Source organism: Penicillium riverlandense, assembly GCF_028828495.1.
Source record: "Penicillium riverlandense strain IBT 135883 chromosome Unknown utg000007l_segment0_segment0, whole genome shotgun sequence".
Taxonomy (NCBI): Eukaryota; Fungi; Ascomycota; class Eurotiomycetes; order Eurotiales; family Aspergillaceae; genus Penicillium; species Penicillium riverlandense.
The window spans coordinates 304,775-331,736 of NW_026643198.1; the positions used below are offsets into that span (position 1 = coordinate 304,775).

General features: G+C 51.8%; 9 protein-coding genes across 9 annotated transcripts; 8 read left to right on the forward strand and 1 right to left on the reverse strand.

Moving 5' to 3' along the window:
- Window positions 1–302: 302 nt before the first annotated feature.
- Window positions 303–2,634, forward strand: N7474_007696 (metal-dependent hydrolase family protein; the record flags this gene model as incomplete). The annotated part of the gene is made up of 7 exons (XM_057199106.1): window positions 303–490; window positions 596–673; window positions 929–1,170; window positions 1,229–1,643; window positions 1,693–1,753; window positions 1,806–2,191; window positions 2,253–2,634. The coding sequence occupies 7 exons, from the start codon at window positions 303–305 to the stop codon at window positions 2,632–2,634; spliced, it is 1,752 nt and encodes a 583-aa protein (XP_057049807.1).
- A 308-nt stretch (window positions 2,635–2,942) lies between these two features.
- On the forward strand, window positions 2,943–4,991 carry N7474_007697 (Zn(II)2Cys6 transcription factor; the record flags this gene model as incomplete). Its single annotated transcript, XM_057199107.1, has 1 exon — window positions 2,943–4,991. One exon carries the CDS (start codon window positions 2,943–2,945, stop codon window positions 4,989–4,991), a length of 2,049 nt encoding a protein of 682 aa, XP_057049808.1.
- Window positions 4,992–5,516: 525 nt separating this feature from the next.
- N7474_007698 (putative CTP synthase) lies at window positions 5,517–7,754 on the forward strand (the record flags this gene model as incomplete). Its single annotated transcript, XM_057199108.1, has 9 exons — window positions 5,517–5,541; window positions 5,650–5,785; window positions 5,834–5,939; window positions 6,006–6,180; window positions 6,238–6,355; window positions 6,408–6,492; window positions 6,545–7,026; window positions 7,083–7,296; window positions 7,350–7,754. The coding sequence occupies 9 exons, from the start codon at window positions 5,517–5,519 to the stop codon at window positions 7,752–7,754; spliced, it is 1,746 nt and encodes a 581-aa protein (XP_057049809.1).
- Window positions 7,755–8,346: 592 nt separating this feature from the next.
- Window positions 8,347–9,978, forward strand: N7474_007699 (uncharacterized protein; the record flags this gene model as incomplete). The annotated part of the gene is made up of 1 exon (XM_057199109.1): window positions 8,347–9,978. One exon carries the CDS (start codon window positions 8,347–8,349, stop codon window positions 9,976–9,978), a length of 1,632 nt encoding a protein of 543 aa, XP_057049810.1.
- A 1,629-nt stretch (window positions 9,979–11,607) lies between these two features.
- On the forward strand, window positions 11,608–16,061 carry N7474_007700 (RTP1/Tango6 family protein; the record flags this gene model as incomplete). The annotated part of the gene is made up of 3 exons (XM_057199110.1): window positions 11,608–11,818; window positions 12,676–13,204; window positions 13,253–16,061. The coding sequence occupies 3 exons, from the start codon at window positions 11,608–11,610 to the stop codon at window positions 16,059–16,061; spliced, it is 3,549 nt and encodes a 1,182-aa protein (XP_057049811.1).
- A 289-nt stretch (window positions 16,062–16,350) lies between these two features.
- Window positions 16,351–18,522, reverse strand: N7474_007701 (RNA lariat debranching enzyme; the record flags this gene model as incomplete). Its single annotated transcript, XM_057199111.1, has 3 exons — window positions 16,351–18,273; window positions 18,325–18,426; window positions 18,496–18,522. 3 exons carry the CDS (start codon window positions 18,520–18,522, stop codon window positions 16,351–16,353), a joined length of 2,052 nt encoding a protein of 683 aa, XP_057049812.1.
- Window positions 18,523–18,852: 330 nt separating this feature from the next.
- On the forward strand, window positions 18,853–19,425 carry N7474_007702 (ribonuclease P Rpr2/Rpp21/SNM1 subunit; the record flags this gene model as incomplete). Its single annotated transcript, XM_057199112.1, has 1 exon — window positions 18,853–19,425. The coding sequence occupies one exon, from the start codon at window positions 18,853–18,855 to the stop codon at window positions 19,423–19,425; it is 573 nt and encodes a 190-aa protein (XP_057049813.1).
- Window positions 19,426–19,544: 119 nt separating this feature from the next.
- On the forward strand, window positions 19,545–22,743 carry canA (putative cullin binding protein CanA; the record flags this gene model as incomplete). The annotated part of the gene is made up of 3 exons (XM_057199113.1): window positions 19,545–21,881; window positions 21,932–22,270; window positions 22,327–22,743. 3 exons carry the CDS (start codon window positions 19,545–19,547, stop codon window positions 22,741–22,743), a joined length of 3,093 nt encoding a protein of 1,030 aa, XP_057049814.1.
- A 677-nt stretch (window positions 22,744–23,420) lies between these two features.
- On the forward strand, window positions 23,421–26,150 carry N7474_007704 (sulfatase domain protein; the record flags this gene model as incomplete). Its single annotated transcript, XM_057199114.1, has 3 exons — window positions 23,421–23,728; window positions 23,799–25,526; window positions 25,580–26,150. 3 exons carry the CDS (start codon window positions 23,421–23,423, stop codon window positions 26,148–26,150), a joined length of 2,607 nt encoding a protein of 868 aa, XP_057049815.1.
- Window positions 26,151–26,962: the final 812 nt, after the last annotated feature.

Sequence of the window (26,962 nt, forward strand, 5' to 3'; positions counted from 1 at the left end):
CCCCTTTGTCTTGAAAAAGGTTTTGCCTAAATGTTATGCACTTCATTTTCATTGTTGTAGACAAGGACAAATCTGCAACAAACAATGGTGGATAGCTATTTGGCCATGTGCACATTGAACTACAAGTACACAAATCAATGATAGATACCTCGCTCTTTATTGGAACATAAACTATGCTAATACCCCTCGCCATTCAATTTCGATGATCCAATATATCTCGGTATTTCTTTGAACCGGTTTTGTATTCCTTCGGTCCGTCCAACACGCAAGGGCCGGCCATAGTCCTCCATGGCCCGCCTGGAATGCAAGCGGCGGAATTGCCAGGAACAGTCCTCACCAATAAAGCTTCGAATAACGGTATCTCCGCCTGGGTGTTCATGGATAAAGTTTGTGCAATCGTAGACAATGTTGTCAATGACAATCCAGACGAGAAGCGGTCCCCCGCAGGTGTCATATGCTTGTTGGCGAACTCGATCGGCGGGAATGAAGGGTAAGGCATGATCAGGCATAGATTCATCCTGAAATGGGAATTCCAAATTGCAAGGTGTGTTGCTAGCATGTTCTATGTGCTCTACCCATGAATTCACATTCTCAGTGACCGGTTTGACGTTCGGTTCGACCGAGCATGGTTTTTGGTATTGGTGGCGGATGCTGAGCCAGCCCATCTTGAAAGGTACCTCTAGGAAATGGAGCAAAGAAAACACATGGAAGATACCTTTGGGATCGCCTTATTATCCGGGGGCGGAGAAACGCGGAGGCTCGGGGTTCAGACTCGTACAGGTCCCGATTGGCGCCCGCATTTTGAAGTTTGCGGGGAAATACTCCGGCACGATATCTACAGTTGTCTACATGCATTACAAATGGGAGAGAGAATCTTTTAAGGATTGTGATGATATTTGCTCAACGCAGTACTTGAGAATCTTTCTAGGGAATTGTATAACTACATTATGGCGAATCTTTCATGGATGTCTCCAGACTACCCCGTCGACAAATACAATGGTCCGCCACGAAATGTTGCCTATATCGATCAGGTGAACTTCGATCCCTCCCTTCAGCCAAAACACTACGAAATTGCTGGCACCGACCCAAACTCGAAGGTCCTCATACTAGACGTAGAGATTATTGATGCGACAGGTCGTGAACCGTACCGTGGCGACGTGCTCATCATTGGTAATCTCTGACTCCTATTCTATGCTGAAGACTTACACTGACGCTCCAATCCTCTCAGGCCAGAAGTTTGCTCGAGTAGGGAACGTTCCAAACAAGGATGCTCTCCTGGCTGATTCCAAAGTTCGCGTTTTCTATGGAAAAGGTCGTACTTTGATGCCCGGTATGGGGGATGCTCATACACACTTCACTTGGAACGGTGGAGATTTGGATGCGCTAGGAGATCTTGGCGTTGAGGAGCATACTCTCCTTACTGCTAGAAGTGCAGAGTGCTATCTGGATTCTGGATACACAATGTGCTTTGGGGCAGCCTCGGCGAAAAAGCGTCTCGATGTTGTCATTCGAGATGCAATTAACGCAGGTGATATTCCAGGGCCAAGGTATCTAGCAAATGGTATGGAGATGGCTCGAAGAGGAGGTGAACTTGTTGGAGGTATCACTGCTTTTGCAGATGGCCCTGAAGAAATGCGAAAAGTGTAAGTATTTCTTCTTCAAGCCTCGCTTACTTGTCTTACATGATGTCAGAATCCGAGAACATGTCGAGATTGGAGTTGATCAAATCAAACTTTCTATGTCTGGAGAGTCGGTGGGTAGTCCCTCCCAATCCTTTTGGCTTTTGCTAATCTAGGAGCGCCCAGATTACCGAGATTCGAGATGCGGAAGATTGTTACTTTACGCCAGAGGAAACAGCTGCATGTGTCGATGAAGCGCACAAATATAACAAGAGGGTTTGCTCGCATGCTCGAGCACGAGACTCGGTCAAACAAAGTATTGACCACGGAGTCGATGTGATCTATCATGCCTCCTATATTGACGAAGAGGGAATGGATGCCCTTGAAAGGAACAAGTCTAAGCATATTGTTGCACCCGGGATTAACTGGATCATTGCAACCCTCAAAGACGCAGCCATGTTCGGATATTCGACCGAAAAGGCCGAACAAGTGGGTTATCAAAAAGAACTCGAAACTGCAGAACGGGGCATGCGGGAAATGCATCGGCGAGGAATTGTCGTTCTACCTGGAGGGTAAGTGAACTTTGACTTATCAATTATATATCCATCATTGTTTTGTCTAATACTGAAATAGAGACTATGGCTTTGCCTGGACACCACATGGTACCTATGCCCGTGATCTCGTCCACTTCGTGGAGCGCTTTGGTTTCACACCCCATGAGGCCATCATCGCGGCAACGTATGGGGTTGCAAAACTGTTCATGCGTTCCCACGAGATGGGCCAGATTAAAGAAGGCAACTACGCCGACTGTGTTGTGGTGGATGGGAAGCCCTTGCAGAACATCGCAATTTTGCAGGAACATGACCTGCTCAACATTATTATCATCAACGGCCGCATTCATAAAGCCGGTCGTAAAGAATATGTACTTCCAGCCCAGGACGCGACTGGTGTGCACTCGATGACGAACGAGATGGCCCGGGTTGGGATGCGAGGGCAAACCCAGACTGCATTTTAAACATCTAGCTTGACTTTCCCGGCCGTTCCTGACGTTTCTTCTTTTTGTACTGCTTAATTGTGTATTACAACTCCCAAATCCAATTGTAGCCAATAGCCCTAAAATCATCACGCTTTGGATGCTATTTCTGAAAATATAGAACGTGCAGCAGTAATAGCCTCAATCTAATGATAAATATTGTGTAAATATCAAGGAAGGGGTATACCCCGCACAACGCGGAGTTCCAGTTGTTTGGTTCGCCGTATATAAAGCTTTGAGGAGCCCCGATTATCTGAGCGAACATCACGTTCCCGCTCACTTTTCTCGCCATGCCCTCAGAAGGAACCAAGAGACAGCCACTCAGCTGTGAAAACTGTCGGCAACGGAAAATTCGCTGTATAGGATATGGTGTGCCATGTGACACATGTCGAAAACGGGGATTTGCTCTTAGCTGCCATTTCAAGCGCGATATTGAGCCCGCCACCCGAGATACCCGAAATCATGACGCTCAACAGGTCCTGCTGCAACGCATCTCAACCCTCGAGAATCTTTTGCAACAGAATATTGATTTAACTGCCGTCTCTATCAATTCTCAACAGTTGCACACTCTGCGATCCCCTGTCTCCGATCATAACCTGCCTTCATCTGCAGGTCACATCGCTGCTTCGCCCTTGTCGATGTCAACAAGCAATCAAACTCCACCACCTCGCCAAAAGTTCGGCACACTAGCTACCTCCCCAACGGGTCATGTCCGGTACATTCCCTATAACACCTCTCCCGACTCCGACCTGTTAGACTCCTTGCAGGATTCGATCCAACCACATCCGCCGACCCCAGAAGGGTTTCCTTTCTTCTCCGACATGCCCACCGTTCATCGATCTCTTCTTGACATGCTTCCACCTTCTCGACAATGCGATGAGCTGGTTTCTATTTTTCTTGAAGTCTTCTCGCCGCTTTTCCATATCCTGCACGACCCCACATTCCAATCAGCATATGTCTCCTTCAAAAACGATCCACATTCGTCACCACTGGCCTTTTTGGGACTGTTATTCACGAGTCTAGGACTTGCTGTTACAGCTCTGGACGAGAACAATTCCCTCCTAGAAGATTTGGGCCGTGAGTCTTCACCGGCAGCAAACATCAGATCCTTGGCTGCGAAATATCGATCTGCTGCCATGAAGTGTCTGGCCGCCGATAACTTTATGTGGCGGCACAACCTACACACTGTCCAATGTCTTGTTCTCTTGGTCTACGCAATAAACCATACACATGGTCCAGCATGGTCACTACTAGGAACTACCCTGAACATTGCGATTGCTATAGGGTGTCACATTGACCCGGCTGCTTTGAATGTGGATCTTATCCAAGCAGAGGAGCGGCGACGAGTCTGGGCAGCATTGATGATGCTCTACACGATTCAAAACACATGTCTCGGAAACTTGACACCATTCAAGCTTGAGCATAACGTCCCGCTTCCCGCGGATTTGGATGATGAGGAAATATTATCATCTCATTCCCCCCCGAAACTGTACCCATCCGGGACCAGAAAACCAACCAAGATGTCGTACATCCTGTTCAAATTCCGCCTCTATCATCTAGCATCTGATATTTGCCAGTTGACCTCCTCTGTGAGCCCAACTCAGAGCCAAATACACGCTCTTGATGATCGAATAAATGCTGAGCAAAATGAACAAGCCGCACGTTTTCAAGGGAAAACCGATCTTCCTACTTACCATCAGGCGCATTCATTCATTTTGGACAATTATACCAACCACCTGATTTTGCTTCTTCATAGGCCTTCGTTTAGCCTGGAAGATTGGGACGGGTCCATCGACGCGAGCTATGAACGGTGTAAACAGGCCGCCCTGGTCATCCTCTCCAACTACCAAATGTTACACACCCGCCAAGAGTTCCACCCATACTGCTGGTATATCAATGGAGTGGGATCGTTCCATGCGTTTCTTGCTGTTTCAACGCTTCTCGTGCTTGTGGGGAAAGAGAAAGCTATGACGGAGTCCAGGCATTTCATGTCGGAAGCTGTGCAGGGGTGTCTAGCTCGGTTCCAGGAGAAAGCGCCGTACAGCGAAATATGCCGCAATGCGTTCTCTATTCTCAAGCCATTAATTGTCGGCGAGAATCATCAGACAGCTTCACTCCCCGCTCTAACTCCGAATGTGCCGGAATTTGAGGTCATGAATACCACGGGTGGCAGCACGGACCAGTCTGTTAGCATGGATATTCGAGATGATGGATTTGAAGGACTCGATCTCAATGGTTGGACGGTACCTGAATCATTGGAGCATATGCTCTGCGCCATCCCGTCTGAACAATGGCTGTACTCCGCGGGGTTCCCATGGGCACAGCCAACCAGTATATAGCGTGTTCGACAAATACGTATATTGAGAAGTCGAAGGACATAAGATACATAAGCATATTTTAAGTTTTAACTCTTTCCCGAGTATGTTTTCTTTAGTTAGCGTTGGGGTGTGGTAATTGTGGTCTGGAGCATGGAGCACATTCTTTTCGACTGTCGCTCTACTCTATACATCCCGCGATGACCCACTCTGCCCAATGCGGGCAGTGGAGCTCGGCTGCATCTACATCGGCCGAGTAGAACCGGATATCCAAGCCACCATATGGGTTTCCGTTGATAAGTAGATTAAAAATAAAAGTCCGAAAGATCCAGGTCTCGTCTATAGACTCCGAATGATCCGTCTCCCATGTTGTTATTGTCTAAGCGGAGATAAGGAACAGCCAATCACATGACCCATTAACACGAATCCGGCCTAGCGCCCGACACGACTTTTTCCACCCGCGTCGCCGCTTCTTCTTGACTTTTTGCCGTCCTCGATTTTGCTGTACCCCAGTCACCGCAACTGCTCCGGACGGTCAATCACGCCAAAATGAAGTACGTTCTGGTTTCTGGAGGTAAGTGTGGTACCCAAATTCTTTCAAAATTGCAAAACACCCCGGGCCGCATGCTTCGTGGTCAGGTCTGCGATTAGTGAGTCAAAGGCTGACGAAAAGCACAACTAGGTGTGATCTCCGGTGTGGGCAAAGGCATTATTGCCTCCAGCACGGGTCTGCTTCTCAAGACCACGGGTCTTACGGTCACCAGCATCAAGATCGACCCGTACATCAACATCGATGCGGGGACTATGGCGCCTACCGAGTCAGTGCCCGCGCTTCGACATTTCTCCCCATATACTGATTGATCCAGACACGGCGAGGTCTATGTGACGGACGACGGCGGCGAAATGGACCTTGATCTTGGCAACTACGAACGCTATCTTCTGACTACGCTTACCCGGGACCACAACATCACCGTACGCACTTTCTCCAGACCCTTGTTCGCACCATGTTTTGTTTTCTGACGAGAATCAACTTGGCAGACCGGCAAAATTTATGACCAGGTGATCCGGAATGAAAGAATTGGCCATTACCTAGGCAAGACCGTCCAGGTGGTGCCCCATGTCACCAATGCCATTCAGGATTGGATCGAGCGGGTGGCCAAGATCCCGGTCGACGATTCCCGGGCTGAACCCGATGTGTGCATCATTGAACTCGGTAAGTACCAGTGAAGTCTCCAGTCGGTCCAAGTCGCGGCGTCTCACATAAGTAAAGGCGGAACCGTGGGAGACATCGAAAGTGCTCCGTTCATTCATGCCATCAGCCAACTTCAGAGACGGGCCGGCAAGGGCAATTTCGTCCAGATCCACGTCTCTTATGTGCCCATGATCCCGTGCGTTCCTATTCCCTATAACTGGCACTTTCCCAAGCTAATATTGTCCTAGACCGGGACCTGGTGGTGAGCAAAAGACCAAGCCGACCCAGAGGGCCATTAGCGATGTTCGAAGCGCTGGCCTGAACCCTGACCTGGTAGGTTACTTATTCACCCTGCTATGGGGTCCCAAACTGATCAATCATCAAGATCGCCTGTCGTTGCGACCAACCTTTGGAAGAGGGTACCATCCAGAAGATCGCCAATATGTGCTCCATGGATCAGAACCAGGTTATCGCTGTACACAATGTGACGACCACTTACCACGTACCGATGCTTCTCGAGAAGCAGAATCTGATCGGCAATCTCAGCGAACTTCTCAATCTTCAATCCATTTCCCGACCAGCGGAACGCATGGAACAAGGCATCCGTATGTGGAAGGACTGGGTGGACCTTGCCCGCGGTCAGGACCACGTGTACGACACGGTGTCCATCGCTCTGGTCGGCAAATACACGTCGCTGAAGGACGCTTATATCAGTGTTTCCAAGGCGCTCGAGCATGCATCCATGTACTGCCACAAGAAGGTCGAGATTATTTGGGTGGACTCGGGCCACCTCGAGGACGAGGCTTTTGAAAATTCGCCGGCCGAGTTCCACAAGGCGTGGCATGCTGTCTGTACGGCTGATGGAGTGTAAGTTCTAAGGAATGCTTGGCTTGTCAAATTTATTACTGACATTATCACGCCAGATTGGTTTGCGGTGGCTTTGGCACTAGAGGTAGCGCCGGAAAGATGAAGGCGATTACCTGGGCGCGCACGAAGAAGAAGCCCTTTCTCGGCGTTTGCCTGGGCATGCAGCTCGCTGTCATTGAGTATGCAAAGAATGTTGCGGGGATCGAAGACCCTGGCAGCGAGGAATTACACCCAGGAGCGAAGAACCACGCTATCGTCTTCATGCCCGAGGTTGGTTGCTGACTGTATACTCATTGAACTGCTTACTGACACATGATGACTAGGTCGACAAGGAGAAGCTCGGTGGCACTATGCGCCTGGGCAAGCACCCGTGTGTCTTCCAGGAAGGCACTGAATGGTCCAAGTTGCGCGCGCTCTATGGGCCGTCAGTGTCGCAGATCGGGGAGCGCCACCGCCACCGTTATGAAGTCAACCCGGGCATGATCGAGGATCTTGAGAAGGCCGGACTGACTTTCGTCGGCAAGGACACCAAGGGTGAGCGGATGGAGATCATTGAGATCCGTGACCACCCCTGGTTCGTGGGCGTGCAGTTCCACCCCGAATACCTCAGCCGCGTTCTGGACCCGAGTAGAGCCTTCCTCGGCTTTTTCGCTGCTGCCGCGGGATGTTTGGATGAGGTTACCAAGGCTATCAACAATGGCCAACGTAGTATCGAAAGACCAAATTAATAGACAGGGAAGCAAGTGGCGTTTATGGGAAAGGGTTTTGCATATATATAGACAGGAAAACGTAAATTATTTTGCACAATTGAACAATTCCACGACTTACACGCGCGGCGAAGCTTGTATATTGACACCTCAGGCTACCAGGCATCCAGTCACAAATGACAGCTGTGGATCCGAGCTGCTTTAATTGAAGCAGTATCAAGGCCAAAAATAGTGTCTAGTGGGCATATACATCGTGACATTTACGTAACTAACGCACCTATTTCGACAAGCCAACCCGAAAGAGAAGTTTCTGGCGATATACCCCGATGGGGGGTTGGGGATAACGCGGGGAAGTAGTTCCCCGGATCCACAATGGCGCCCGATCTTGCAATTGAGTCCAAAGGATGCGATGATCTATTACTTGCCGCGTCTTCCATCCCCTCATCATATCTGCCATTGCGGAACGGCTGGGAACAGCTACCGACATCAACGTTGTCTGGCCCCAGCACCCCTGAGGAAAATTGTCTCATACAGCATTAGGTACATTGTGAGCTGCTTTTTCTCACGACACTCAAACTGTCATTGTTGTTATACCTGTTTTCATCAATTGCCAATGGATTTGGAAACGAATCCACCCCTAAAACCCCTCGACTCGATCGACCAGACTGTCCTCGATGCACACGATCTCGCTACCCTTGGCCATGATCAGGCACTATCGCGCAAGTTCAGCATCTGGAGCATGCTCGCTCTTGGATTCTGCGTACTCGGAACATGGGGAACATTTGCACAAGATCTAGCCACTGGCCTGACCAACGGTGGGCCCGTTGGTATTCTCTGGGGGTTGCTGCTAGTCACGATATGCAATATCTGCGTGGCATTGTCCTTAGGAGAGCTGTGTAGCAGTATGCCGACAGCACTTGGCCAAGCATATTGGGTTTTCCGCCTCTGGAATTCCCCTACTGGTCGATTTACCTCCTATCTTTGTGCCTGGATCAATACATTCGGATGGTGGACTCTCGCCGCATCTGCGAATGCCTTCATGACGAATTTCATCCTGGGGATAAAGGTCATGTTTGATATTCATTGGTCAGGGGCTGCCGAAGGCTGGGTTCAGCTGTTGCTGTACATCGGCCTGACGTTCCTGCTCACTGTAGTGAATCTGGTGTCTTGCCGCAGTGACCGGACATTGCCTATCCTCAACAATTTTATTGGGCTGTGGTTCGCCGGGCTGTTCGTGGTGATTAGTATTGTGATGATTGCTTGTGTTGCGGCGAAACCGAATCTATCATTTCAATCAGCGCGATTTGTGTTCGCTACATGGTCTAACCGGACCGAATGGAGCGATGGAGTCACCTGGTTCATTGGTCTCGTTCAAGCTGCTTACGGATTGACGGCCTTCGACTCCGTGATTCACATGGCTGAAGAAATTCCCGCGCCTCGAACGAATGTTCCCAAAACCATATGGATGTCGGTTGTATGCGGGGCAGTTACGGGCTTCATCTTCATGGTCATCTGCCTATTTTGCATTCAAAACCTGGGTCGCGTCCTGAGCTCACCAACGGGTTTGCCATTTATTGAGCTCATCCAGAGCACAGTTGGTCTAAACGGCGGTGCGGTTCTTATAGCAATGTTCGTGGCAAACGGATTGGGTCAGGGAGTTAGCATTATGACGACTTCCTCGCGCTTGACCTGGGGATTTGCTCGGGACGGCGGTATACCATGGAGTCAATACTTTGCACATGTTGATCAGAAGTGGAAAGTGCCCGTACGCGCACTATGGCTCCAAGGCGCCCTAATCGCCGTGGTCGGTTTCCTCTATCTTGGCGTGACCACAGTCCTGGAGGCTATTCTCAGCGTCAGCACGATTGCGCTCACGATCTCATACTGCATCCCAATTTTGACTTTGCTTTGCGTTGGCCGCGACAAATTACCACCTGGCCCTTTTTCCTTGGGTAAATTCGGGCCTACTATCAACTGGGTCAGTGTGGTATACTGCGTTATCACCACGGTCTTTTTCTTCTTCCCGGGCAGTCCTACACCAACGCCGAGTGATATGAACTACGCAATTGCTGTATTTGGGGTTATGTTGGTTATTGCAATTGGTTTCTGGATTTTCAAGGGTCATAAGACTTACTTGACGTCGGAGGAGGCAATGAATATCATTATTCAAGCTCGTTGCCAAGAAGAATCTGCAGGGGCTACACCTGATGGGAAGGAAGGCAAGACTGGATCTTTTTGTACATGACCTTTGCGTATCATGCAATCCAGTAACTCCTACTGTATACAAACGACCAATCACACGGCCCGCGGGTTGTTTAGGAATATTAATCGCCATAAACTCAGTAGTCAGCTTTCCCTTTAGTTCCTCTTCCAACACTCTACCCGTATCTCATGGAAATACCACCCATTCAAGCACGAAGCAAACTCATGAGTCTGCATCGGTAGTTAGCCATTGATTGGCGTACAAGGACAGGGAGACTTATAAAAAAAAGGGGGCCGTTTCCACCCGCCGAGGCGGAGGAAACGGCAGTTCATCAGCCATCATCCGGCCCAACTGTTCTGTTGCTAGATCCCACAAGCACAACCCAGCACGCGACGGAATCCGACTTCCAAAGATCAGTCAGCCGCTCCTTGAAGCCATAAAACGCAGGATGTCTCTTCGTTGCCTTTGGATCCACCTCGTTTGCCTCGTCCGGAGAGTTTGAGCTGAGAACGGCATATAGCAGCAAGGAAGTGACATAGACAAGCCGAGGCTTTGATCCTCACTCGAGAGAGGTCCCACATCGTTCCTGCGTAGCGCTGTAACACAGAACTAGCCCAAAACCCCCAGTCAGAATAAACAGGATGAAAAGATTGCGAGTCAAGCAATCGAGAGGAGACACGCTAGCGGTCTTCAGCCAGAGCAGCTGCGGTTATTCGGAAATTTGAAGGACACGAAAGAGTAGCCGGGGCTGGCAAAAACACGGGATGGCAACTGAGCAACAGTTGAGGGGCTTGAGCAATGGCCGAACGAACGAAGCCTGCATTTTCAGGTGCCCTCCACGTCTCCCCTGGGATAGTCGATTTCGAGTCTTGTCACAGTGCAATCAACCCGGCCAAGCCCCAAGCACACCCATCTCCTCAAACCTTGCTCATCTCGCCGTCAGCAGCACCAAAACGCCAAAGTGGATGCGGGGTCCGGTCTCTTGTGCGTAATACAGTACCCTCTGGGACAAGTTTTTGTTTCCTCTCCATTGATATGAAGGGCATTGAAATGAAGCGGACAAAGAACATCCAAAAAAAAACCGCTTCCTTCTCCCGAGGGAAGAACGCCAATAGAACATTGCCGTTGGAGTCGGCGCCCATCAATCTATTTACAATCTTCTTTGCAAAGAGATGGTTAACACGGTCGGTCAGGATCTTCAATTGAAATTGAAATTGAATCGGTGGCGAGTGCCGTGATTCAAGGCGCCTTGCTGCCGAAGGGCAAGGAACAGTAGACCCAAAGAGGTGGAAAGTAGGGGAAAGATACCCAGGATCTCGAAATGGGGAGCATGTACGGGACCGCAGGCAGTTTTTTGTTGCAAACGGAGTCACGGAATAGATACGAACGAACCAAAAGTCGAACAACATCTAATCTTGCTTGAGAGAACTCCTTGCCACCCGGAACGGGACAATGGGCCAAAATTTCGATGAACCACAAGGTAGAACATCAAAAGAGCCATGCCGCGATCAATCAAAAAACCTCGCGACATTTTTTGTCTGTAATAATGCCTGGGCAAAAGTTAGGGAGACAGAAGATGACTCCGACGAGTGGATTTATTTGAAAGTCGAGAACATGACTGTGTGGAAGCAGCCATTGTGTTCAAGGCGCCGAGACTCTGAGCCAAGCAAGATGATGTCCCGGGATATTCGATTCTGGAATGCTGCATCCAACCAGCCTCCGCTGCACTGTCCTGTTACTCTCCCCAAGGCATCCTCTAATACCGAGGCGCCCGACATGCTCCACCCACTTTCTCTCCTGGAAAATCCGTGTGTCCGTAGCAAAGGTCGACCATCCGCTCGTGACCAGCATGAGAAATCCAGCATTGGTGAACCGACGCGTGGTTCGTACGAACACTTAGAACGCATAGTCCACCGTCTTTTGTGCCACAAAAGGCTCTGGACAAATCGGACCCCTTTCGCTTCATCGGTCCGTCACAGACTGAATCCACTAATTGTGCTGTCCGCCATGCGTTACCGTGAAACTCGAGTCTTGGATGACAACCCGACAGAGGTTAGGGCTTAGGGTTTCTTCTCGCTTCTTCGTACACTGCAACTAAGATGTCACAGCTTGCCATTAAAGGTAGTACGAGAGAACCGAAAATGAGGGTATGGCTGTACAAGTGCCTTAGGAGGCAAGAGACTTGGGGACTGCAATTCAAGATGGGCCGTGGTGGAGCTTCGGCGCGACTGAGCAAGGATTGGGTCCAATGGAGGCCTCGACGGAGGCAAGAATAACAATGGCTGACGCGTGCGACAAGAAAAACCGGCTCGCTGCAGGAAGAGTGGGCGATGGCAGTGAAGAACACAGGCGTTGGAGAAGGGAAACGAGAGGGACAAACAGGGTGCCCGAATAAGAAGGCGCGTCGCCTGGTCACGGGACTGACGCGATCACGTGCCTTTCTGATTATATCATCGTAATGGATTGATGATGAGGAACGCTATCTGATGCTGGCAAAATGAGTTAGTCGACCCGCTCAGACCGATATTCGCCATGTTTCGTATCGTATATCCATAATGGGAAGCCTTAAGCTCATCCGGGATGCGTTTGTCGCGGCCGATGACTTCTTACACCCCATTCTCGATCGAGGCATGCAAATCCAACGGCCCTTTATTTTCTGCCCCAAAGCTAACTAGAGAACAGAGGAAATTCAAAAATCTCAGGGCCAATCTCTAATACATATTTTGAGACAACCTTCAGCGGGATCGGATCTTAACGATGACGCCGCCAGGACAGGCGTCATCGGCCAGGCACTGGATATCCTGGCTAGAATCCATGTAGCCTTTGCCTCGCCTGACGATGATCCTGACGTATCCCAGCAGCATGGGTCCACTGGTGGAGATCCTGCTATGGAAGATGCAAAACGGCGGCGAATGCTGCATGCATTGTTGGATCTCATCTCCCTTGAGGGAATCTATCCGTCACTTTCATCCGGCGTCGGAATTCCATTGCAGCAGAGAGTCATATCCGTGCTCCCAGCGGGTGTCATTGCCAAGCAAGCCCAGGTGTCTGGAAGCAGTGTTCCTCACAATGAGGCCCTTCTACGCGGGATAATGGAGGTGCTTTCCGGTATCCTCTTTGATGCATGTCAGAGCATTCAACCCGTCATTCGAGGCCGTATTTTGAGTGATATCATCAGCGGCCTCTCGGACCTTGCATTTAATCCGAATATCCAACCCTCGCAATATCAGGAAAGATACATGGAAGCACTCGCAAGGGTCATTGATGAGTAAGTTGCAACACTGCCAAGAAACAATACAATAGTAACAATGAAAAGGACCCCAAGCTCTGTCTTACTGCCCACGCTGTCAAGTTTCCTGCAGGCGGACGCCACACAATGGTTCAAGTCAAGGGTGTCCAGTCAAATCTCTCGAATTCCACTCCGCCCTGGGGGGGTGCTCCAGACCATTATGTTCATGGCTTCTCAATTCGCCCCCTCCCTGGGGCAGGAAGCCCAGTCCCAAGCTTCTAACGGGCCTCATTTTACGGTCCAGGCCATTATGCAAATTTCACGGCTTCTTTCCTCGGTGCCCCAGGACGTTGATTCATCACTATACTTCACGACCATTGCTCCTCAGCTTCTTGCTTTGATTGACGGTGATGACCAGGACTTGCAGAAGACGGCATCATATACTATTGGCAATGGAATTCTAGGAAAGCGAGCTTATGGGGCTCCTGGGACGATTGGGCATTCTATCTTCGTCGAACCGCTTTTCGCCAGTCTGACTGGAGAGCTTAATGATTCATCTACAAAATGGATGAACCGGTTTACAGATGCGGAGGACACTATCCCTCAATCGTCCCGAAGGAAGTTGCCTACGGGCACGCTTGTGGATAGCGCCACAGTTGAATTGGCCATTGACAGATTGAGAAGTCTGGCCCTTCAACATCCAAATCCCGTCCTGGTCAAGAGAATTGTCTACCCCATTCTACTTCCACTTTGGGGATTGGCTTGCTTCTGCAAAGAACAGGAAATGATGTTATGCCATGAAAGGGTTATGGCTCTACTGCAAACATATTTCAGCATCTCGGTTGGGGCGCAGCCTCTAAAGAAACTGGTTGACAATCTCCTCTGGGACGGCGGCTCGACCTGGACATACGCTAAAAGCTCAAACGATGGTGCCTTTTTGGTAGGACGCAATGAAAGCAGAAACGATGCGTCGAATGTGATTAAAATGATGGAATCCCTACAGGGTCGGACGGATCTCTTTGTCGGTTTGCTAGGCTCCGATCCCAGCAGCGAGGAACGGACTGGCGATATCTTCCTCCATGTGAGCGAGTCCTGGCTTGTGCATCCCACCGGTACACAACAGGCGCACGGACCGTCCAAGACGTCATTAGGTGATGGTGCCAGTGAGAACCTCGTACAGAGATTGATCAGTGCAAAGGTTTCGGAGAAGCTGCTCGACAATTTCCGCGATATACTCTCACGCCGCCCCCTTCGAGTACTGGAGCTCATCAAGCAGGTCATCAACGGGGAGCTGCAGAGGCTCGATCCCCGGCGAGGACCACAAGAGGCCGGCAAAGTATCACTCTCTTCACTGGCAAATATTGTCCCCAAGGAAGATGGCCAGGAGAAGAGTCGATCCGACAATGAGTCCTTCGAGTCACTCTCGACCGCCTTCAGCTTGCTGTCTACCGTGCTGGCCTCTGCTGAGTTTGCTACCTCGCAAGAAATCAAACCGCTGCTCGAGTCAATCAAAGATCGATTGGATCAACTTATCCCCCTACTCCCTCCATTCCTCTCAAAGCCCGGGACGACATCCTCCATGTTACTTGAAATCCAGCTCACACACCCCGAGCACGACGATACCAAGCCTGCACCGGCATATATCTCCGACCTCGAAACACATCGCCAAGCGCTATCCAATCTCAATTCGGATCTCCCGCCCGTTCAAGCAGAGGGATTCTCGCTCCTGTCAACGTTGATCACGAAAGCGTCTCCTGTGCTCGATATCCCCGCGACCCTGACACTCCTTCTCTCCATCATCACCGACACATCCGAGTCTGCGGCAAGCGAAGAGTTCATCTATCTCAACGCTATCAAAATAATCGGCACTCTGGCATCGCGGCATCCGCGCACGGTGGTCAAGACACTGGTCGACAACTATGCCGACAGAAGCGAGCAGCGGAGTCTCGATCAGCGTTTGAAGATCGGCGAAGCCTTGCTGCGAACAGTGCAAGACCTTGGCGATGCGCTGACAGGCGAGACGGCAAAGATCCTTGGCGAGGGCATGATCGCCGTGGGCGGACGACGAGGTCGAAAACCACAAACGCAGCGAAGTCGGGCAGAACGACTTGCAAAGGAGAAGCGGAAGAAAGAGCGAGAAGAACCCGCCATGTCAGAAGGATGGTCCATGGCATCTGGGCCTTCTGCCTCGTTATCTGAAGTGGATCTCCTGGGAGATGACGACTCGGAAACCGAATCCCCCGAGCAAACAGTTCATGCCGCGAACATAGTTGCAGCTTGGGAAGCGGGCGCCTCATCAGACGAAGACCCGGACGACCTTCGCGTCCGCGCTTCTGCACTTTCGGTCCTTGCATCTGCTGTGCAGAGCAATATCCTCGGCCTGGGCCCGGTTATCCTCTCCTCCGCCGTGGAGTTAGCTCTCGCAACATTAACCCTCGAACCTGCACCCGAGAGCGCGATTCTACGCCGTTCAAGCGTGATCCTCCTTCTGGATATCTTGAAGACATTGGACACGACCCGCGAAGAACGTGGCGGAAAAGATATCGGCTTTGGGTTCTCGTTGACGGACGATGGATCCCCTTCCTCCTCTTCTCATGATGCCGTCTCGCGTGGCCCGTCGACTATCGGTAATATACCGTCCATGCTGCGGACGCTGGGATTCGTGGAGAGCCGGGAAGCGGACAGTATTACCCGTGGACATCTTCGCGCGCTAGTTGAGAGCCTGGAGGCTTGGTTGGAGAAGTCGTTGATGTGGAGGATCGGGGCTCAGACTGGAGATGGAGATGAGACAGTTGAGCCGAGGTTGGAATTGGGGGATCGGATTGCAGGACTCAGTGTTGATCCCATGGCTGGACAGAGTGGAAGGCAGCGGCCGAGGATTGAGGAGATAGAATGAAGGTACTAACTTGTGATACTTGTTCTAATCGGAGTTGGAGTCTTTGGCTGTCAATTGCATGTCTCATTTCGCCCATAAAATGTCAGTCACAACCCACGCTAGATATGCTAGAATACAGAAGCAGCCAATCTTCCCGTGCGCCGCACTGGTCTTGCCCGCTTGTAGTCAGGTTACAGGCTCTCGCGCGCAAGGAGATCAACAGAATTCAATGCCAGTACAACAAACCGGACAAGCACTTGGGTATTTCTTTTCCGAAAACCATCACAACGCCATTGAAAAAGACCTGGAGTTACCAGGCAACGTCCTGGTGGTGGACTTCCGTACCACCACCACCCCTGCCACGAGAGTTGTAAGCACCCCGGTGCTGACCGCCACGTCCACGACCACGACCGCGACCACCGCCACGGCCACCATGCTGGTTGAATGTTGGGGCCCTCTCCCGGCAGGGACGCGGTCCGGCAGCGACCCGGGCGAGGCGTTGCTCTTCAGTCAAGTAGAATTTGTTCTCAATCCCTACAAGCTCACAGAACTCGGCAGTTTGGATATTGTTGTATTCCGGGGGAGCTTCCGTGGTGCTGATAGGAACAGAAGGGTCGTACTTCGGAGCAGACCGGGTGAAGTTCGCGGGAATGTTCATCAAGCCTTTCTTCACAATGTTCTCCTCCACCCATTGTTCCTCTTCAATGACTCGTTTCTTGTATTCGCCCTCATCCATCTCCGGGGGTGTTCGGGCATTGGGATTACCGAGCTCGAGCTCATTGGCAAAAACACGCGTGATCGCCAGCCACTCTTTGTCATACTGGAGACGAAATGGACGCTCGGTCTGAACATTGCTTTGGGCTGAAATTGGGTTGAGTTCGAGCACTCGAACAAAATGATCGCGGTTGCGGGGCTTGTCAAGCGCCAAAAACTTGGTGACAGTGTTGCGAACTTCCACGGGCACACTGACCTTGCGAGACTGGGTGCTCTTTACCTGAGGAGGCGGTCGAGCGAAGCTGGCTGGAAGCTGACTTCGAAGGTCTTGATCCACACTTGGCGCCAGCGGCGAGTCTTGGTCAGCCATGATAGAGGACTCGTTGGGCGACGTTTGCTGGCCCTCCTGCGATTGCTCCTCGTGCCACATTGTTTCCTGCTGGGGAGAAGCGGAGGTAACATCAAAGGCACCATCAGTGCCCATGTTAGGAACCGGAACGGTCGGTTTCTTGAGCGTTTCAGTCTCTTCATCACTGCTCAAGTCCAAATCGATCTCGTCACTGTTCTGTACAGGCGCATTGGGCTCGACCTTCTGTTTCTTGGACTCGAAAATATCCGGCGAGAGCTCAGTAGCAAGCACCTGCCTCTTGCTATCAACCTTCTTCCACGTGGCATTCATGTGTGGGACTGAAACAGGACTTTTCAGCAGTTCTTCTTCCGTGTTCTTGAAGAATTTCTGTGCATGCTCCTGCTCAGACATCTGGGCGTGGTTGGAAAAGTTGTTCCAGGCACCAACGCGGTCGTTCATGCTGCCGGATGCAGCGGCCAGCACCGTGGATTTCACATTCTTGTTTTCAACCTCCACGGCCCACGATGCAGGCTCACCTGCGGGGATGTTTGCGGGGTCTATCTTGCGAATTGGATCTCCACAGTGGGACATGACTGCCCCAAACTCGACATGAAGATGACCAGAAAACCAGTAAGCGGGCCGAAGCCGATCGAGAACCTGTCTGGCAGGCGTACTGCCCAACCTTCCGCTGGCCGAATCTGCACCAAACCCTTTCTTTCGCTTGAACAAATCCTCGCTATCTCCGAAGTGCTCGATGCCTCGAGGCCAGTCGTGGGACAGACCAACGTCCACCTGAGTGCGGATCTGGAGCAGCTTGCGTACATCGATCTCGCGGATGTGATAAATGGACTGGATGTCATCCTGGTTGTAAGGAAGGCGCTCAAAGTGGGGCTTCCTGTAGTCATATTGCTTGAAGATGCCAGACATGCCGGCAATCCGAAGCGGGCCACAGCGAATGAGATTGGCAGCACCCAGGTAGTAGATGTTGTGGGCCACCCAGCCACCGTAATAGAGCTCGAACATGTAGTTGCCGGCTTCATGGTTGCCACCAGCAAAGATGGTCAAGTAAGGGGCAATCCGATGACCACTGTAGTACTCATGGAAGTCCCCAATTTTCTTGAACCTGTTGGGCACAGAGATGCAAACTGCGTCGTATGAGTTGCGCAGCGCCTGTTGTTGTGAGTAAGGAGTGTGATCCAGTCAAGTGAGAGGAAGATTTACCTGAAAGTCACCACCGATGATGACCAAGTCAACATCAGTCCAGCCCCGAAGAGAGGCCTGGCGCGTGACCTCGTCGTAGATTTCATTCAGGCTGCCATGACCCTGCAGTCATCGTCAGATTAGAACTGAAGTCACTGGGAGAAGAGAGGCGATCAGCAAGGTAGTACTCACGCAGCCTTCAACAGCGACTCGCAACATGACGGATATCGCGCAGTTTTAGATTTTGAGCGTCAGAGAGATGGGAAGCTGAACGAAAGATAGATAGACAGAGTGCGGGCCTCGAGAAGGCCACACTCGAGTAAGAAGGAAGGATACCCAGCAGAGAAGGTGGAAGGGTGTTGGTTGTGGGGGAGAAGAGAAGAGAAGAGAAGGTGGGAAGAAAGAAGGAAGTCGTTGGTTGCGATGAACAACAAGAGGGTAGGAAAGAAAGTCGACGGGAGTGGTGGACCCGGCCCGACCACTGCACTTTTTCCTAGGGACTTGCCCGACTTCTTCCATTAACTAACTACCTTACTATCTTCTCCTGCTATGTCTACCTCCATTGACCAGCGCAAGTTCCTCGCGGAGGCTGCGGAGTCGCTGAGCTTATCCAGTCCCTCGACGGCGGCATATCTGCTGGCGCGACACACCCAGATCCTCCACGAGGAGTCCAAATCGCTGACCTCTCGCCAGAGAGAACATTACTGCGGTGCCTGTGGCAGCATTCGACAGGCTCAATGGACTAAAAAGGCGGAAATCAAGCCGAAAAAGACAGCAGTCGTGTCTGGTGGTGCGACCGTCTATCAGTGCTTGCGCTGCCATCGGCGCACGGTCAATCCCCATAAAAAGGCAGCGCCGACCAGGGCAATGCCTCGAGCTGTGGCCGCGACAGCATCTCCTGGCCTTCCGGTCACCACGGCCGTCGGAGTATCATCCTCGCAGACAAGCCAAGCAACATCCGACTCGGCAGATACGCAGGCCACCAAAGCCGCCGACAACGTCAATAGCAAGAAACGAGCCAAAGCCCGCAAGCAAGGTGGACTGCAGGCCTTACTGGCCTCCAAACAACGCCCCCAGACATCCTCCTCACTCGACCTGCTCGACTTTCTGAATCAGGCCTGAGGCGCCAAACCGGAATATTCACCGGCCCGATCGGGACTAGCGCGGGGCAGCCAGAGCTCCAACTCCAACTTCACTTTCCATTCACCCTCTGGTTGCTCATTGTCCACTCCCACATCACCATGTCCGTCTACGAGCACGACGAGGATCATGATCCTCAGGCGGACGAGCTTCGTGAGACCGCCCTGGTCACGTTGGAGGCCCTGATCAGCTCGTGCAATCAGCAAATGCAGCCGTACCTTGCCAACACCACCCGAGCTGCCCTTCGGTTCCTCAAGTACGATCCCAATGTGGCGGAAATGGAGGATGACGAGGAAATGGGAGGCACTCAAGACGATGGTAGCGAGGAAGAGCCCGACCTGGACGACGACGACTTCGAGGACTTTGAAGAAGAGGGCGGCTACAGCGACATCGATGACATGAGCTGGAAAGTACGGCGGTGTGCGGCCAAGCTGCTCTACACCCTCATCTCCACCTACGGCCGCAGTCGGGCTCTGGATGACGCGTCCCTCTACCAACAGATCGCCCCGGCCTTGATCTCGCGCATCAGCAAGGAGAGGGAGGAGAGCGTGAAGCTAGAAATTGTCTCAACGTTGACAGCCTTGGTGCGGAAAACTAGTGAGGGGACGGTGATTCTCACGTCGAACGGCTTCCTGGACGCAGTCGGGGGATCGAAAAACTCGCGGAAGAGACGACGCCAGGACAGCGACGCGAGCATGATTGACTTTGAACCGGGCGTGGGTACCTCTTCGGCCATCGACTCACCCGTCGTCCCCTCGTCTCCCAAGTCGGGTCCACAGGCTGATTTGGCCCGTTCGGTCCCCTTGATCGTTCAGAGCCTGGTGAAAATGTGGAAGCAAGCCTCGGTGCCCCTGCGTCAAGCTGCAATCGTTCTCTTGAAAAGCCTGGCGCTGGTTCGCTATGGAGGTCTTGCGGATCACCTCCAGCAGATCGAAGACCTCATCGCCGATGCTCTCAAAACCTCTCTCTCGGGAAGCTCGACGGCCCACGCCGGGGCGGCGGTCAGCGCAAGCACCCTCCAGATTGAGACTTTGGGTCTCATTGCTGCCATTGCCGAAACTCACGTCTCCGACGCCCTTCTACCCTTCCTGATCGCCCTGGTTCCAGGTATTATCGGGGCGGTGAACGACCGAAACTACAAAGTGAGCAGTGAAGCTCTTGGTGCCATCGATCAGACTGTCAAGGCTCTCACCCCGCCGCGTGTCTCCGCCAACGCCCGTGATATTGCGATGCAGCTGGAGAAACTCTACGAGGTGGTCCATAGTCGAATTACTGACACGAGTGCCGATCTGGAGGTTCGCCAGCGTGCTATTCACGTGTTTGGCGTGATTTTAGCACGGACTTCGGGAGAGCATGGATCTGATTTCCTTTCGCCCAAGAAGAGGTCAGCCGGTTTGACGGTTCTGGTGGACCGAGTGAAGAACGAAACCACACGCCTATCCGCCGTCCGCGCCATCGATGACGTTATTGTTCTTTCGAGCCGAAACGAGGACGTGCCTAGTGACTGGGTGAATGAAGTCACGCTTGAGCTTGCATCCAATCTTCGAAAATCAGACCGTGCGTTGAGAGGAGCTTGTCTAGAAGCTCTCCGCAGTCTGTCAATGAACTCCAACTCCCTTTCTCAACTCCAACCCAACACCATGAAGACGCTTGAAGATGCTCTTTTGCCGCTGCTCGCGGCCCATGATTTCCACCTTCTCACCCCTTCATTGATTATCGTGGCCAAGATTATCCCCGGAAATGCAGCTTTGCTGGTCAATGAATCCCTGATCACTTCGATCTGCTCGATTGTGAAGCAGCCGCTCATCGGCACTGTTCTCAAGGCCTTGCTGCTGCTCGTGAAGGTGATCGGAGATGAGGGCGCTGGTACACAGCTGATGCAAAGCCTCCTGCAAAACGTCGGCATTACGGGCGATTCCTCTGTCGTGGGGCGAGCCGTTGGCACCCTGCTTGTACATGGTGGAGCCAATCTCGGCGTTACCATGGACGACTTCAAGACCGAGCTGGAGACTGCGCAAGATGACAGCCGCAAGTGTCTTGCGCTCGCTATTCTCGGAGAGATTGGTTTACGAATGGGCTCGGAGTGTACGTTGAGTCCAGATTTGTTCATTAACCATTTCTCCTCGCCGAGAGATCAAGTTCGATTGGCGGCTGCTACTGCACTGGGTAATGCAGCTGCAGGCAATGTCAAGGCGTATCTGCCCATCATTCTGAATGGCCTGAATAAGGCGAACTCGCAGAGCTATCTGTTGCTGCATTCGGTCCGAGAGCTTCTTCAACACCCAGAGATCGTGCGACCGGATTTGGCGCCCTCCGCTACCAAGTTGTGGCAGGCCCTTCTCATCGTCTCCGAAGAGGAGGATAACCGTGCTGTGGGTGCTGAATGTATTGGTCGACTTGCGCTCATTGACCCTGCTGCCTACATTCCCCTCTTCCAAGTAAGCCTCTATACCCCGGTTAATGTTGTCCTGGCCGTTGACTCTCGCAGAATCACCTTTCGAGCTCCGATCCAGCTATTCGTGGCGTTGTTATCTCTGCCTTCCGCTACACGCTGGCTGATTCGAGCAATGCATACAATGCCGTCCTCCGGCCGTTGATGGTGCCACTCCTGACCAATATGCTCAGTGATACCAATCTGGGCAACCATCGACTTGCATTGACCACTCTTAACTCTGCTATCCACAACAAGATGAACCTGCTCGCGCCGCACCTTGGCGAGCTTCTACCCGCTGTTTTTGGTGACACGAGGATCAAGCCAGAGCTTATTCGGGAGGTGCAAATGGGTCCATTCAAGCACAAGGTCGATGATGGCCTGGATCTGCGCAAGGTGGGCATTCCGTTGTCTTTCTGAATCGGATTGTTGTCTAACTGTTATTTTACCAGAGCGCCTACGAGACTCTCTACGCATCACTGGACACATCCTTCTCCCATGCTCACATGTCGGAGCTGTTCGACCGAGTTATCGCCGGAATCGAAGACGAGCAGGATATCCGCGCCATCAGCAATCTGATGACCTCCAAGCTCATCAGCCTGGCACCCGAGGAGACGGAGCGACGCCTGGATGCTCTGTCGGAGCGCTACACGGCCGTCCTGTCGTTCAAGCCGAAAGAGAACGCGGTCAAGCAAGAGCTGGAGAAGGCGCAGGAGGCGTCGATGGGTATTCTCAAGATCACCAAGGAGTTGAGTAAGGCATATCCCGGCGCGGAGACATCCGGAGAGCTGCACAAATGGAAAGGGTACATGGAGTGGGTGCGCAAGACGTTCTCCGGGCAGCTGGCCATCCTGGACACGGATTTCTAGGCGTCTGTTGGTCCGTTTAACTTGCATGAGACAGCGGGTGAGCGAAGATGGAACAGGCACCTTTTTTTCTCCATCACTTCATACACCACCACACCCACGCTGTGATGATACCATACCTTTAATGATTGACGACAATCCCGTAAATGGCCCCCAGTATTATTAAAAAAATTCCACCTTACCAAGCTTTCTGGTGCTCCTTCCGCCCCACTTGGGGTCCTGCTATTCAGGATTGCCAAGAAAGACTCGAGTATATGTTTCGGATGCCGTATTATGATCCTTGTTTTCCCTGCCTGGGTTGAGTATGGGACCGTGCCTCGCGTAATGTAAATAGCGGACCTGCGGCTGCCCAATTCGTATTCGTGTTGTGCGCTAAGCCTCAAACTGTAACTAGCCGCAGCAAACATAGCCACCAACCGGCTATGTTTTCCCGAAGGCAGTAATCCTAGGCGGTGCGCCTGGTTTTAAGTGAAGGGCTCTGACCCGAAGGGGCAAATGGCCATGTGAGCTGGCACAAAGTCTGGCGTGGTGATTAAATTGTCCTGCATTCCATTTGACCGTTCCTCTCTCCCTGTTCTTTCCATACCTTCCTGTTCCCTCTACAACTGATTACCTTCCCCTTCATTCTATTCATTGGCGGGCTGACAGCGGGAGGAGTCGATCGGTCCCCCCGATCCACCATGCTCTGCACAAGGCGGGCCGCGCGAGGCTGCAAGATCCCTTCCTGGCTGCCGCGCCTATTCTCCCGCCTCAACTGGTCCTTCTCGCGCAAGTACTGGTTCTCCCTGCTGTTCAACGCTATTGTCGCCGCCAAACTGCTCCATATTTACTCGCATCTGCACTCTGTTCCCTTGGACCGGTTTGTGGCATGGGGCCCGACGCTCTTTCTGCAGGATGCGCTGTTTCTCATCTTGTCCTGGTGTTTCTGTCGGGATTTTCGCCCTCAGTGGGTGCGATTCGGGGCTATCGCGGTGGTTGTACCGCTCAGGTAAATACCTATGAGGGACCCTAGAACCGATCCATTACCCACCAGTTACTAATATCTGGTGCATAACTAGTCTCGGCATCTCCTGTATGGCTGCTGCGAACATCTCCTTCTACTTCTCCACCGGCGCTGAGATCCATTGGCGACAGGCACACTACTTCCACCGCGATGCCGCATCCATCAAGACACTGCTAACTGGTCTGGGGGGTTTGGTGATTGTGGAGGTCCTGTTCATCGCCGCAGCCTGGTTTACGACTCCATACACATTCAATGCGGTTGGATGGTTTTGCCGCACTCTGTGGTCCTTTTTGCCCGCGAGGATTTCCCGCTGCTTCCGGACAAGAACGTCTCCTGCTGTTTCCGAGGTCTATGAGCAAGTGGCCCGTGACGACTACGAAGCTGGCGACAGTTATGGGGCCCGTGATGTCTATGAGGATGATAAGAGTGATACCGAGTCCGTATCTCTCTCGGACGAACTCGCTCCGGTTCAGCCGGTGATGCGCAAGAAAGTTCACGAGGGTCACTGGTCTTTGCTGGTTCGCCTGGTGGTGCTTTTTTGCACTATCTTGGTTTTACTTCTCCGATTTGTTCGCCCATCGGATCCTGCGTTTTGGTTTCTCTCGCAGACATTGATCATCACGCCGTTCGAGGATTCGGCACCTCGAGATAATCACCCGGTCATCGAGATGCCTGATGATCTGCAAGGCAACTACACTTGGCTGGGGAATCATACAGCACTTGGGACTCCACCTGCTTTTGACTGGCTGCCTTCCGAACAGCTCGCTGGGTTTAGGGACTGGTACTCGAATTCGAGTCGTCCCCACGGATATACCCACTATGATCCTTCCAAAGATCCACTGCATATTTCCAATCTGGAAGAAGACATTCTCCAGCCTCTTCGCGAGGCCCTTCACAATGGTAGCGTCAACATCAAGCACATCCTCGTGTTTGAGCTGGAAAGCACCCGGGCGGATGTGTTTCCTCTGCGAAAGAAATCCTATATGGCTGAACGCATTCGAGAAACTTACAGCCATGGTCATCTCCCGGAAGATGTAGAGGAGCGGCTGGCTAACCTGACGCGTACCGCGGAGCGATTGACTGGCGTCCAGTCAGGATGGAAGAACTTTCCCCGTCAACAACCGTACGGTGGCATTCGTGCAACAGACTCCTACACTGGCGGTACATTCACTCTCAAAAGTATCACTGCTACTGTGTGTGGCCTTGTGCCATTGGTCGTCGACTTCAATCGCGAATATCTCCATCACATTTACCAGCCCTGCCTGCCGCAAATTCTCGGTGCGTTGAACGCGCAATCTAATCTCGAAAACATAACCGATAACTACACTTCATGGACCTGGCGTTCTTTGTCTATGCAGTCCATCACAGATAACTACGATAACCAGGATCTTCTGATCCCGAGGTTGGGCTTTGAAGACTCAGTGACCTCCGAAACTCTCGCTCACGACTTTGCCGAGAAGGGCATTGAGGGAGAGAAGTACAACTTCTGGGGATATACCGAAGATCAACTGGGCAGCTATTTCCGTGATGCTATCCTTGACGCTGAGAAGAAGCACGAGCGGCTATTTATTTCGCATCTGACCGGCATTTCGCATCATCCTTGGGACATGCCGGGTAACAAATATGAAAAGATGGTCGGTTGGAGCTTATTTGGGGGCAACAAGAAGTTGAACCGGTATCTGAACACCATTGGTTTCGTCGATCGATGGTTGGGCCAAGTCCTGGATATCCTTGAAGAGACTGGGGTGGCCAACGAGACTCTTGTCGTGATGACTGGTGACCAGTAAGATCTTCTGCATTCCATATTTCGACACAGTAACTAACCCACCCCAACAGCGGCATTTCCCTCGCCGAGGATGGTGGCGTCACGCCGTACGACAACCCCCATGTCTCCAATTTCCACGTGCCCCTGGTCTTTGCCCACCCCCATCTCCCTCCGATCGAAGTCAAAGACCGCGTCACTTCCATACAAATCCTCCCAACGATCCTTGATCTTCTCGTGGAATCCTCCTCCGTTGACGACAAGTCCATGCAGGCCTTGAAAGACCTACTCCCCCTGTACGAAGGACAATCCATGATCCGCGATCTCATTCCGCAAAAGGATGGAAAGCATAACTGGCAGTTCACTGTAATGAACACCGGCGGCACCTGGCTTGCTCTGCGCTCAGCTGCATACCCATATCGACTGGTTATCCCGCTTGTTCCCGATGTGGAGTGGCGGTTCTCGGATGTCGATGCAGATCCACGTGAATTGCACAATATTATGGCATTTGATCTGTCGACTTTGATCAAGATTGTCAGTGAGGAACGCACTGAGGATGTGGTGCAGTGGGTTAAGGATGCGGCCCATGTTGCGCAATGGTGGCTTTCTGAGAACTGGAGCCGCTATGAATATGTGCCAGAATGAACGGTGTTGCGGGTGAAACGACACAATCTACCCGAGGACTCTCTGTCCTATAGACACATCACAGCCTGTTCATCGCGGCGGGCGCTTTCTTCCTCTGAACCTCCTCGGTGTTAGAGGAAAGTATTGCGCTCAAAGTAATAACAGCCAACTGTGCCGGTGATGGCTAGTTACGGATATGGATTCACACTTCGCAAACCCACCTTCTTTGGGACCCACCAGAAGGGACATTGTGCACCCGTACAATTGCATATTCACAGAACTCTTGACGTTTCATCTGGAATCTGCGATATCTCGAGAACAACTCCTTGGTGCTATTTTAGCCTCCAATCGTGTCCTACGTGCCCCTTGTTTCGCAGCGGTCCAAGGCTCAACATCCTGAGAGGAAGATCTGAGTGTTTCCTTGATCTCCAAGGCAGTCCCAGACATTCAATCCAACCCCAGTCTGGGTCTCGAATAGATCTATGAGAATCTAATTGCATACGATATCATGAAATCTACCTAATTTGCATTCTTTCCTGTCAAAGTAAAAGTAACTCCACTTAAGTCTATTTACGACTGTTCGCGCCCAGGACTCAATAGCCCATCCTGCAATACCATATCTCAACCATGCTTCCACCTGGTGGTACAGCGCAACGATGTAACTATTGACTGAGCTAAAGCCTGCCGTATCCATCTACAAGGACCTAGGAACCAGGAACAGCGCGAACGAGCAATAGCCTCTACGGTATTTGGCTCGGTCTTCGCGTTCACATGTTCCGACGAGATGGATCTGGGCATCCGTGGATGGCGCCGTGTTGGTACGTAGATCCTTA